Consider the following 13414-nt stretch of genomic DNA (forward strand, 5'->3'; position numbering starts at 1 on the left):
AAATGATTCAAGGTTCGATTCGAGCTCAAGGCCAGAACAATAATTTTTTTCTAATGATAATTATTGTTATTTTTTAATTTTTCTAAATTTGAAAATTTGTATTTTGTTTTTGGAATAGTAAGTAGAAAATTTTTCTGACAACCTGCCATAGCTGGTTAGCACAGCATGCCTAAAGCCTGCTGATGATGAAGGCTTAGCACCCTTCGAAATGGATCTATCTGCGCAGCTATGGCAGGTTGTCTGAAAAATTTTCTACTTACTATTCCAAAAACAAAATACAATTTTTCAAATTTAGAAAAATTAAAAAATAACAATAATCATCATTAGAAAAAAATTATTGTTCTGGCCTTGAGCTCGAATCGAACCTTGAATCATTTATCAATAGGCCGATAAAAACAAAAATAAATATATTTATTCATTATCCACGAAATTATTTATTTAAACCATTCTGTATATCAATCCGTTTTCCGAACCACCAAGGCACGAAATACAATAGACTCTTAAGTTTAAAGTGATTTAGCTGTATCAACTTTTGCTTCATCATCAACAATTGTTTGGTCTTTGTGATTGGCTGCTGTACTAATCATAAAGCTCTTTCGATAATTATAAATTTGTGGAAATTTCAGGCATGTGAATCTTCCTTTATAATGTGGTTCATGTGAAAATGTTGTGTCAAGATCATATTGTGATAAGAGTTCCTTTAATGGTGGCTTTGGGTGTGTATATTCGGTTATTCTTATTCCAGCTTTGAATGCTCCAATTTTGCCCTCTTCCATCATTGACACTGAAAATGTACTTGGTCTTTGACTTGAACTCAATTTTAAGTTGGCTGTTTCTTTATATGGTACCATATTACGAAGTCGTTCAAATTCTCTTTCCAGCTGACGAATACGTTCTTTAGAATCAACTACTAACTGCAGTATTTGTCGCTGAAAAGTTGGAAAAGAAACATATAACAAACATTTTAAAGTAGTTGGCTCCCTGATAAAATTGTATGTTTAGGAAGCATCGAAATGCAGAAGAGAATGGAAAAAAACGGTTGTTTTTTGTCTTACTTATATCAGTCGAAAGCCCCTTAAAGAAAAATGACGAAGAATCAAAATTTACTTCTTTTATGTATACCTTTGCCTGTCGAAATGAGTTTCCGCCAGTTTCTGGTAGATTGCGTCCCATTTTACTGAGTTTTGTCTCAAAACCGCCAACAAATTTTCCCATTGTAATCTGCCATTGATTATAATAGTATTTCCAACCTGGCAAATGTCTGCTTCTATCCATATTCTGAATGCTACGTTATATTTAAGTTGTGTAAAAAAATTACTCTCACTTATTTTTTGGTGTGAAATGCTAACCTCTTATTATTGTTGTTGTTAAGTTTGCCAGAGCTTAACCTATTCGTCAATTCATTTGTAGTAAAACGCTTGAAAAAACCAAAGAAGCTGGCCTTGCTAAAATATTTACTACCCATTGAGTATTTTTAAAATATTAATAAAATATAAGGGATAGCAAAAATATGATTGACCTTTTTATAATTAAATTCGTTTTAGTTATGAAATAACGAGTAAAAAATGTGACAAATATGCCGAAGGTTTTTTCAAAAATTGTTTTCTTCCATGATACAAAAAAGCATGATACAAAAAAGAAGGTAGTTCCACTCAAAATTTTTTGACGTATTTGGGGATTTTTGAAGTTTCATAATGTTTGTTGTTTTGTCAGAAGCGTTGCTTTACCGTTACTGTTTAAGGCGAAATTTTGGTTTTTTGAGATGGAAATTTCCCTTAGAATGAAAACGCATTTGTCATCTGAGACAATAATAATATGCTTTAGCACGATTTATGTGCATATATATCGATTGAGAATACAGTAAAACATGCAATTTTATTGAAAAATAGTGGTTAACGACTCATACATTGGTTAGTGACTCATATCTTTATGGCAGCTTGATCCCAAGAGAGAAAAAAAAAAATACACGAAAATTCCTGTTGTTCTAGTATGGCCCTATTATCATGCCCCTACAGTGGATATTTCTCAAGGCATGTTGAGAAAAAGTCTGCACATCTATGTCAATGCTAAAAGGACACAGACTGTGTATAGGCGGGGCTGCCCCAAGGTGACTCCTGGTAAAACGGGCAAAAACACTCTCATAACTAGTGACTAACCTGCAGAGCTACAGGGTAATATTCTGCCTAAAAATGTGTTTAACAATTCCCTCCTAAAGCGCAATGCTTGATTTATACAATAAATAAAAAAATAAAAAATGAGGACTTGTAGCCAATTTATGAATAAATTGCGGTGTGGGTTTATAAAGATCTCCTTTGAGCAAACAATTGACAAACGTGTATGTTTTGTCAAAATGTTCTGAGCAAACGTACGAACACTTAAGAAGCCTATATTCCTCTGCTTTGCATATTTCGATTCATGTTTCTTCCACCAAAACAATTTTCGGGTGCTCGGAGAACTTATTAAAAACCTTCTTTCAAAGCTGATAATTCTTATTAGAATAGTCCCAAGGCATGGGGCTCATTTTCTTTTTCTTTTTTATTCAAACTAACTATGAAAGTAATTTAGTCGTATTCGTTAATATGAAATCCATCAAAATTAGAAAAATGTTACGAATTTTTCCAATTTTGATGGATTTCATATTAACGAATACGACTAAATTGCTTTCATAGTTATTTTAAATAAAAAAGGAAAAACATGCCTTGGAAATATTTTAATACGAAATATCAGCCTCGAAAAGAAGGGTTTTGATAAGTTTTTCGAACTCCCGAAAATTGTTTTGGTGGAAGAAACATGGATCGAAGTATGCAAAGCAAGGGAATATAGCCTGTACGTTTGCTCATAATATTTTGACGACATACACGATTGTCAATTGCTTGCTCAAAGGAGGTCTTTATAAACCAACACCGCAATTTCTTGATATTTTGGCTAAAAGTCCACATTTTTTATTTTTTTATTTATTGCATAATTCAAGCGTTTCGCTTTAGGAGATAATTGTCAAACCATTTTTAGGGATTCTTACCCTGTAGCTCTGCAGGTTAGCCACTAGTTATAAGAGTGTTTTTGCCAGTTGTACCAGGGGTCATCTTGGGGCAGCCACGCCTATACACATTCTGTGCCCTTTTAGCATTGACATAGATGTGCCGAATTTGGAGGTACACTTTTTATCAACATACTTTCAGAAATATTTACTGTAGGAACATGATAATATGGCCATGCTAGAATACCAGGATTTTTCGTGTATTTTTTTTCTGTCTACGGGTCAAGCTGCCATAAATGTATGAGTCATTAACCAATGTATGAGTCATTATCCACTATTTTTCAAAAAAATTGCATGTTTTAATTTATTCTCAATCGATATATATACACATAAATCGTGCTAAAGCACATTATTATTGTCTCAGATGACCATTGCGTTTTCATCCTAAAGGAAATTTCCATCACGAAAAACCACAATTTCGCTTTAAACAGTAACGGTATGGCAACGCTACTGGCAAACATTATGAAACTTCAAAATCCCCAAATACGTCAAATTTTTGAGTGCACTAACTTCTTTTTTGTATCATGTTTTCTTCCCTGCAAACACATTTAATCATAAAATATCTGCCTGCAAGAACCTAGGACGTAATTTATGCAACACAGGTATGAGCATAACGAACTAAATATTCAGGTGTTCTCATCCCGTTGAGGTTTTCTCTTATTCTGACAAGTTCGGCATGCATATTTTAGAGAGTTGTCTGTCATACAGAACTGCCTTTGAGTTCTACTACGATCGGACTAGATTTTACTATACGTTTAGAAATATTATAACTATATAAGCCGCTACTAGAATTGTTGAGCCAAAAAGATTAGCGTAGCTTTGCGTTCCCCAAAAGAATATAAAAAAAATTGTGCAGGAAACAAAGTTTTTTGGGAAAACAAAACAATATTTTAAGTTTAAGAGAGCAACTATTTTCGGTGAAAATTTACTTAAATTTTTTAGAAATTTGCCTTTGCGGTTTGAGATATTTTTCTTGAAGTGTATTACGTGTTCGATATTTTGTCTTTCAAATTTTTTTTTTGTTTAAATTCGAAGTCTACTTTTAGGCACTTCAGTTACATTGTAACCGGAGATAGGTGGGCTCAAGTCAGGCATGCTTAACGAACGAAACGATATCATTTCGTTACGATAATCAACGTTAATAAACGACACGAAGTCACTTCGTTTCGTTTATTAACGTTAAGATCGTCAAATTAACGTTAATTTGGCGTTCTTAACGTTAATAAACGAAACGAAATGACTTCGTTTCGTTTATTAACGTTGATTATCGTAACGAAATGATATCGTTTCGTTCGTTAAGCATGCCTGGCTCAAGTTTCGCGGCAAATATTATTGGATGTCACGGTTGCCGCTTTGATCCATTTTGACCAAAAATGGTCCCTTCCAACCAAATTTGGTCCGCTGGTAACTTTTTTCAATTTTGGTCCTTTTTCGGCAATAGCCACGATTTTGGGACTTTTCTTTCTTTTTCACTGAAAAAAAGATTCTAAATACTGCTCATACAATTTGCTACAAATTCAATAACCTAGCTTAGTGAATAAAATGTAGCAGAACAATGACATTTCATCTGGGAGATAATTTAGGCGTGGCATTAAAAAGAGAAGTGATGAGTCTTTGGGCAAACACGTTGTCATTAATTTTTGATGAAACAACGGACTTATCAAAAAAAAAAGTCTTGTTTTAGGTGCTAGATACTTCGGTCGGTTATCAAACACTTTTCGTGATAGATTTTTGTGACTACCCGAGCAAAAAAAAATCGTTTGGAACGTCGATATTTAAGTTATTCTCACCCTGCTCAAAGTAGCTCAATGAGTTCAAGGAGTTCCAGGACTATTGTGGTGTTAAGCCACTCAAGATACTTGAAAACTGAGTATATGGACACAAGAAATTTTTTAGCTGGAAGTAAGGCAGAAATAATTTTTTAAAGTGAAGCTTGATAAACTGTTAGTGAAAAATCAAGCATCTATAAAAATAGCATTAACACAATTGCTTAGTTTCATTTACGATTTACTGAGTTTGCCACAACGCAAATTTTTTAACCGTTCCTTACTAAAACCTAACTGTGCTATACATTTTATTTCATTGAAATCAAGCAAAACTAAGTTCACAACGATTGGTTGGTGAAAGACATAGACTTATCCTAGAAATGTGAAAATGGAATATCTGAAGGTACACTTTATTTTTGTTTGTGCAGTGTGAATTAAAGCCAAGTGCCTCCTTTATTAATATTTTATATATAGGAAATCACGGAAACATTCGAAATTTTTTGCTTTTTACAATAAATACGACACTCTAGTAATTTACCGAATTGTTTGTATGCGTAGTGGAACTTTTTTTCCTAAACTCAATTCCTATCGAAAAATCAATGGCGCGATATCGGTTACGTTTCGTCCATACAAATCGACCCACCCTAATGTATATCCAGAAGCGCCCAATCCATTAATTAGCTAATAATTGGACCGCAGTTTCCATATATGACAACTGGCCCATCGCCGAACCGCGTGAGCAGTTGATTGATAGCCAACATCCACAGTAGAGGTGATAAAACCGCGCCCTGTGTCGTGACCCTGTTCACTGATTTCGCGGTCACATAAAACCCACATTGTTTAAATCCCAGGCAAAATCCAAGAAGTCTCAGCCTCCCAAGTCAAGAAAAGGAAGGATGTTAAAACCATAGCAGTTTTTTCGAAACAATGAATGATACCTGATAAGGACTTACAGAGAATATCTACATAAGTGATAAGGGAAATACTGCTCCAGACAACAACCAGAATCATTTATCTGGCTAAACGGCGAAAGAAAGGGTACATGCAACCAAACCTGACCTAATATAAGTATGCTTGTATGTAGGTATACACGTATTGTTATTGGAACTAGTTGCATATTAATATACATATTTTCAATAGAGGTCATGCATTTTTGTACTTTTAGTAAGGGTGTTGAAATTTAAATTGTTCACTAACCTCACTCTTTCTTTCTCTTCTCTTAATCGTTTTACATTTTCTATTAGTTTATCGTGTTGATTACAAAAATCACTTAGCGAAATTATTTCAAACTGTTAGATAATAAAAATACTTTACTGCTAAGGAATGCATATTTATGCATTCGTGGCCATACAGTTACATAGTTTTACACCTCACTAGAGTTGTGCTTTTTCGTTCATTTCAGAGATTCGAATCTTTCGTTCTTTTTCTGGTGAACGAACAAGTTGTTCTTTTTGTTCATCTGTTCTTTTTTTTTTTCAAGCAAATTTGATCACTGCTGCTCGCACCGGCGAAAAAAGCCAACAAGTATAGATGGGGGTGTGTATGCAGCAATGCTTTGTGTAGGTATATTTAAATGAGTAATGAATAAATAAGTTAATATATATATGTATAATTAACTTCAAAAAAAGTTACAAGAGTACAGACACAAATTGTAAATATGAATTTTTCAAGTTTAATAAATGTAATAATTAGTTTCTTACAAAGCATGTTTTTCATAAATAGTCCATACATATGTATATTGTTGTAGCAGTGCCACACACAAAGATGACCACACATATCTTTAGTGTAAGTGGCATCATCGACATTCGTGCTCACTATAAATTTCTACGTATGTATGTATAAATTTACAATGTTCGCGAACGAGAAGAGAGAAAGAATAACATTAGATAAAACGAACTAAAAGAACAAATGAACTAAAAGAACAAAAAGAACCGAAATCGAAGATCTAGTTCACTTGTTCAGTTGAGAGACCCGGTCAATTGAACAAGTTCAGAACGAAACGACCCAACTCTACACCTCACATACATATAACAGCGAAAAATCAAATCTACATTTTGTAATTAAAATCAAATGCATTTGTATCACATTTGAAGGCAATAAAATTACTATTAACATAAATCGAGAGCAAAAAAAAAACAAAAGGTAGGTATAGGGAGATCATGGTGCGAAGCTAGGGATGTAACGGAATGATTTCAAGTTGCACTTGCAACCAAAGTGATTAAAACCATATGAGCCTCACATAGGTGGCTCTTTTGTAATGGATGAATTTAGAACCCTTTTGTAGGCCAAAGAATTTAGAAAATATGAGTTACGTGTGCAAAGGGAAAACGAAATGAAATTATAATCACTTCAACATCTACAACGCATGCGCCAAAAATGTTAAATATTCTTATATGACAGCTGGTTGTGTGCGAGAGAAATTGCACACTTCCTCATGGGAATGAGCTGAAATATACAAAACATGACAAAACAGTTGAACTGAAGAGCATAAGGGTTTGTTTACATATTTATTTGTCACAGTAAACTCCAAACTCACTCAACAACCCTCAGAATGTAATAAGTAAACACATAATACTCATTTTGACAGCTCACTCACTCACCTTCGAATCAAATTGAGTGCTCTTTTTCGCTTCTTGCGAAATGGAATTGAAACGAATATTAAATTGTGTAGCTATAAAACTTGTGCGGTAGTGAAAAATTTATCAGAGATTTCTAATAAAAAATTTTTAATTAAAACTGAAAAGTATTCCACTAAAAGGTAGCATACCTGATAATCGTATGTTGTATTAGTGCATTAAAGCTATAGAACTATGTGAAAACTTGTATACTTTGTATTGTATTTAATAGAAATATACATTCGTTTGTGCCCTGCGCATGTGTTTGTGTATGGATTGCAAAATTGATTGGAACAAACAAAATGCTAAAATTTGCATAAAGAAAGCCTTCCCGGGAATTTGTGTGCATTTATTTACAACTTCATGTGCTTACTTAAGTAATCAATAAGAGGAAGCAATTACAACAAACGTAATTTTTTTTGGCATTTGGAAACCTTTCCAATTTAATAAACTTTACTTTCTGTTCGATTGCAATTTCTCTTACTATTTACATATACACATAGTGTTATTATATGAATTTGTATGTATGGATGTGTATACGCCTCATAGTATGCTTCATTTTACGATGACATTTATTTCCTTACCTGCCTGTAGTTAAGAAAGAGTTTTGTTTTCATTTTCGATTTTACGTAATGTTTCCTTTCTTTGCTTTATCGTTTTAGGTGTGTTTGTTTACCTTGCCTTTTTGCTAACGGCATTGCCAGCAGCAAATTTTTCATAGTTGTACCAGATTTTTTACGGTTTGTTTGCTCCTCAGCACAAACAGCCAGTAGGAAAATTTAATAGACGAAAACTAGAAGAAATTATTTTCGTCGCATACATATCTATGTACATGCGCACACAGCTGTTAATAACTCGTTGTGAAATAACTTTCTGAACGCACGGTTAAGTATTTTGGAGAGACTCAACGGTTGAGACTTCGTATCAAATTACTGAACAAACTATTTTTTCGCTACATTCAATAAACATGTTTTTTTTTTGGCTATCTGGCAGTTCGTTGACATGTTTAAGTGTTGGTTTTGATTACAACTTTGTACTTTATGAGACACTTTCGTCTATGATATCACTTAAGAAAGTTAAATCTATCCGATTTACAAATCTGTCGCTTATGAAGCTAGAGGATAACGCGGCGCACATTCTCTGCGAATTCGTCGCTCTGGAAAGGCAGAGACTTACATCTAGGTGGCGTGACGTTTAGTCCCTTGATGGATCGGGCGCTACGGGATATTCATACCTGGGCATCTAATGTTGGGTTGACAGCCAACGCGGAGACGACGGATATGGTCTTGTTTACAAAGAGGTACAAAGTCCCAAATTGGACCAGGCCTAAGTTGAAAGGGGTGACCCTACAGGAGAAACCTTGCACAAAATATTTAAGAATCATCCTAGACAGTAAGCTTTCATGGAAACTCAACGAGGAGGAGAGGGTGTAGAAGGCCTCAACGGCACTTTATGCATGTAAAAGAATGCTGGGTTGTACGTGGGATTTATCGCCCTTTCTTTCTCATTGGGTTTTGCAGCGATTGTCAGCCCTATTCTATGCTATGGAGTTCTTGTTTGGTGGAAAGCCCCACAAAAAACGACATACCTCAAAAAAGTATAGGGGGTACGCAGACTATCAATGCTTAGCATTACGGGAGCCTTGAAAACAACCCCGACGGCTGCACTGTATGCCATTCTGCACATTCCACCTGTAGACCTGGTAGCAAGGAACATAGCGTTAACAACTGCAACCAGGCTCGGTTGCTTGGGCCAGCTTGAGCGCCGACCATACTGTCATAGTAGTATAGCACAAGACGAAGAGACTACCTGATTCCGTATCTGCGCTTCGAGGGAGATCTTAAGGCCACAATAGAGGTGGACGGTTGGCGCAAGGGTGCGAAAATGGCGGACGAGGTGATACATGTGTACACAGATGGTTCCAAAGGAGTGGAAGCAGTAGGGTCTGCGGTGTACTATGCTGATCCGGAAGTAAACAGATCCTAAAGGCTGCCGGATTACTGTAGCGTTTTCCAAACGAAATATTAGCCGTAACCAAAGTAGTAGAAACCCTGGAAGAGAATAGCTTAAGCTGCAACCGTGTTAACTTTTATATTGACAGTCAAGCAGCAATTAATGCAATAATCTCGCATAGCACAGCATCTAAATGCGTGTTAGAGTGTAAGCAGTCCCTTGAGGGAATCGGGACAGGGAGAAGCATACATCTATATTGGGTCCCAGGGCATATGGGAATAGATGGGAATGAAAAAGCGGATGAACTAGCCAAAAATGGGCGCATCGCTTGAAGCTTGCTCAGTAGACGCCCCAATTGGACTGGGTGAAATTAAGCGAAGGCGAGAGGTGCACATGATCGACCAAGCTGGAAAGGCGTGGGTTCAAGCGCGGGGATGTAAAGTGTCGAAGATTATGTGCAGGTCTTACAACCTTAGACTAACAAAGTGTCTTCTATCATTAAAAAGAGAGGACTGTAGACTCATGACGGGTATTCTGACTAGACACTGACTTCTGGCGTCGCATGCCTTTAAATCGGGCTTGGTCAGTGATAGCAGATGTAGGAAGTGCGGGCTGGAGGAGGAAACGATCGAGCACGTTCTGTGCTCTTGCCTTGCACTTGCCAGACCCCAGCTATTAGGAGTGATACAGCTGTCAGATCTAGAAGAATAAAGTGGCTTAAGTCCTAGAAAGCTTCTAGTATTTTCCAAGAGGACGGAGGTATTTTATAAGTTAGGTCCTCGTTTTTGATAGGGTTTTTCAGTTTGATGGTTAAAACAAACATCCGGTAACACTACGGACTCATTCAGTCTATGTGAGGTCCTCATGGATCGGCCAGTTCAACCTAGCCTAACCTAGTCCCTTCATGATATGGAGTAAGAAACCTGAAGGGGTATCTTATAACAGTAAAAGCCTCAACATACATTGATAAGCTGGAAAGTCAAGCACAATATATCTAAATAAAGGTCGCAGTGTATGGTGGCGTTATTATAATAATAATATAGTGAAGTATGCAAAATAATTTAAGAGATCCTTTTCCTTATAATTCAAGATCAATTATTTCATTTAACAGTTGGGCCAACTGGTCGGAACTCTACATTTGAAAACTCTCAGCGCGTGAATCTTCCCCCCAGCTTTTGAAACTTGCTGGATATCCACAAGAACAGCACCTATTTGCAAATTAATAAACGTCCAAATCTACAAACCTATGAACATTAGTTTGCCACCACTAACATAGAGTTGAAGTGTAGATCCTTTGCTACTTCGTTTTACAACAACAAGCTTAGCATTATCTTGTATTAACATGATTACATTCTATACAGGACGTCGCTTAGTTTCAAGCTTTAATATACTTACTACATAGCTCCTTGAAACGCAGCGCTGTAGTTTTATGCAATTGATTTTATGCTAATATTATGGGTCATTGGGATTTGCAAACATTTAAGTGCTTGTTTAACGTTTCATTAGTGTTGCTATATAAATAGTCGCGTATTACGTTTCATTGCTCAAAACCAACTAAATTTGTAAAACTTTATTGCGGGTTTAAGCAGATGCTTATAAACGTTTACACCTTTAGGGCTTTATAAACATAATATATGTATATTGTATGCAAAATGCAATATTCATGAACGTGCGCGCAACCTACGCCAACTCCTTCCAACAGCTTTTTATACTCAGCGTCTTTTGCACACAAAGTATATTAACTTTGGCAACATAACGGTTGGTTCTACAGGTACAAAGGATTCGAGATTGATATAGACTTCCATATATCAAAATTATCAGTATTAAATAAAAATTTGATTTAGCCATGTCCGTCCGTCCGTCCGATAACACGATAACTTGAGCAAGTATTGAGATATCTTCACCAAATTCTGTGCACGTGCTTATCTGTACCCTGCTCCGTAGACGTCCCAATTATACTAGGCGAGATTAAGAGAAGGCGAGAGGTGCACCTGATCGAACAAGCGGGAAAGGCGTGGGTTCAAGCGCTTGGCTGTAAAGTGTCGAAGATTATGTGTAGGTCTTACAACCTTAGACTAACAAAGTTGCTTCTATCATTAAAAAAAGGGGATTGTAGACTCATGACGGGTATTCTGACTGGATACTGCCTTCTGGCGTCACATGCCTTTAAATTAGGCTTGGCCAGTGATAGCAGATGTAGGAAGCGCGGGTTGGAGGAGGAAACGATTGAACACGTGATAATGTAGTAAATAATTTACCTAGAATGTTGAAATTTTATGTGTAAACTGATATTAATACTCTTGTTAAAAATTTGAAAAAATTTTTTAAAATAAGCGCGGCACCGACCACTTGTGATAAAATCTATTTTACAAATATTATTAGTCTAAATTAAAAACAGTTAAACCTATCATAATAAAATACGGCAGATAGCTCGCTATAAGAAATACTTCGAAAAAAATTAGTGAAATCGGTTAACCGTAGAAAGAGAACGTTATTTTTTACCCTAGAAAGATAACGTACGTCTGAGAGACGTGTTCAAGTTTAAGGACCCTAAAGGTATAAAAAAAAACTTACATTTTTTTTAACCACTTACTTGATATATATTCACTTGTTTTAAATGTTTTTAAAGAAAAATATTGTTTTTTGATATATTTTAAATTAAGTTTGACTTGTCTTGGACAAATTAAAATGTCGTACGGGTTAAGGAACACGCCCACTTTTATATAAAAGATTTTTAAAAGAGCCGTGGACGAATAAAAAAAGCTATATCTTCGAAAAAGTAGAGCTTTATATAAATTATATTTCTTTTCCGAAGTAGAATTTTTTGTTATTATAAAAAAGGGAAAAATTCATATTTTTGAAAATGGGCGTGGCACCGCCCCTTTTATGGCCAAGCAATTTTCTATGTTTCAGGATCCATAACTCGAAAAAAAATTACCGGATCGTTAGAAAATTGGAGACACATATTTTCCTTATAGCAGGTAATATTTTTAGTAAAATTAGACGGGATCTGTTAAAGACCACGTCCACTTTTAGGATCGTAGACAAGAAAAAAAAATATCTTAGCAAAAAGTAGTTTTGTATCAATGATATCTCACTTAACAAGTTTTATTGTAAAATGAAATTGGGAGAAAGTTTTTTTTTTTTAATGGGCGGCGCCACGTATTACATTAAATGAATTTGGGCTAGAGTTGAACAAATGTAGGGGCTAAGGAACAGATAATGTTGGCATTATTGTAGGCAGAAATCGAGGCGCATTCGTCGTTTTCGTTCCGCGTGTTTCCCACTGATTCTATGATTGAGTGAAATTGAATTTTTGATTTCACAAACATTTAACTGGGTTTTAAAGTCCACATGTAGACAAAAGAGCTAAGCAATAATACATATATGCTGCGTGAAACGACGGACTCGACCCGTTGCAAACCGCATCCGCACGAATGGGATAACTCCTTGTTGTTCTGTACTTATGTAAACAGGCATAATATTTATTTGAAACATACCGTTATGTGTAAGGTTTATAGCTCATATAAAGTAAAACTTACGTAAGGAATTATTGTAAGCCATAAGGTAGAATATAGCAACTTTATTATAAGGCTTTTGGACCAGCAAAGATAAGGCTCACTTATACAAGGCCTTAATAAAATAAACTACTTGCTGTCTTAGGACCTTTTATATAAGGCTTATATATAGCCTACCCAAAATCAGGCTTACATAAGCTGTTATAATAACGAGGTCGAGTAAGGATTGGTGTACCATAGTATAACCTTATTATAAGTTTTATTGCACATATAAAATTGCTTGGACTTATAATAAGACACCATCTGACTGTAAATTCCTTTATTTAGCCAGCCCAGAAAATGTCATGAATATATCCACTCCAAAAATTTATTTTCCAGATATCGTTTGAAGTTGGTGTAAACACATACCAAAAACTTGAATACGAGGTTTTCAGACAGTGTCGAATGTAGAGTTTACATCTTTCATGGGTTCTTTAAAAAGACAAAAAGTAGATTTCCTTATTGAAAGTAGTTTTATCGGTGTTC

General features: G+C 35.4%; 2 protein-coding genes across 2 annotated transcripts in view; one reads left to right on the plus strand and one right to left on the minus strand.

The window, feature by feature from the left end:
• Nucleotides 1-506: 506 nt before the first annotated feature.
• LOC137246076 (uncharacterized) lies at nt 507-1472 on the minus strand. Its single transcript, XM_067777174.1, has 3 exons — nt 1350-1472; nt 1123-1285; nt 507-929 (listed from the first exon to the last, which is right to left on the minus strand). The coding sequence occupies exons 1-3, from the start codon at nt 1463-1465 to the stop codon at nt 507-509; spliced, it is 702 nt and encodes a 233-aa protein (XP_067633275.1). The 5' UTR covers nt 1466-1472.
• A 5983-nt stretch (nt 1473-7455) lies between these two features.
• The window catches only part of Sema2a (Semaphorin 2a), a 387211-nt gene continuing 381252 nt past the window's right edge, over nt 7456-13414 (plus strand). The window contains exon 1 of the mRNA XM_067774339.1: nt 7456-7561. The gene's annotated coding sequence lies outside the window, so the exon portion shown is untranslated. The remainder of the gene's footprint in view (nt 7562-13414) is intronic.

The sequence above is a fragment of the Eurosta solidaginis genome, chromosome 3, assembly GCF_040869045.1.
Source record: "Eurosta solidaginis isolate ZX-2024a chromosome 3, ASM4086904v1, whole genome shotgun sequence".
NCBI classification, from domain to species: Eukaryota; Metazoa; Arthropoda; class Insecta; order Diptera; family Tephritidae; genus Eurosta; species Eurosta solidaginis.

What these genes read in the sequence shown, in the direction of transcription:
- LOC137246076 (XM_067777174.1), bottom strand. Translation starts at nt 1,465, where the DNA reads ATGGGTAGTAAATATTTTAGCAAGGCCAGCTTCTTTGGTTTTTTCAAG. An exon ending in AACAACAACAATAATAAGAG is followed by an intron (nt 1,286 to 1,349) that starts GTTAGCATTTCA and finishes AATATAACGTAG; the next exon opens with CATTCAGAATATGGATAGAA. An exon ending in ACTCATTTCGACAGGCAAAG is followed by an intron (nt 930 to 1,122) that starts GTATACATAAAA and finishes CCAACTTTTCAG; the next exon opens with CGACAAATACTGCAGTTAGT.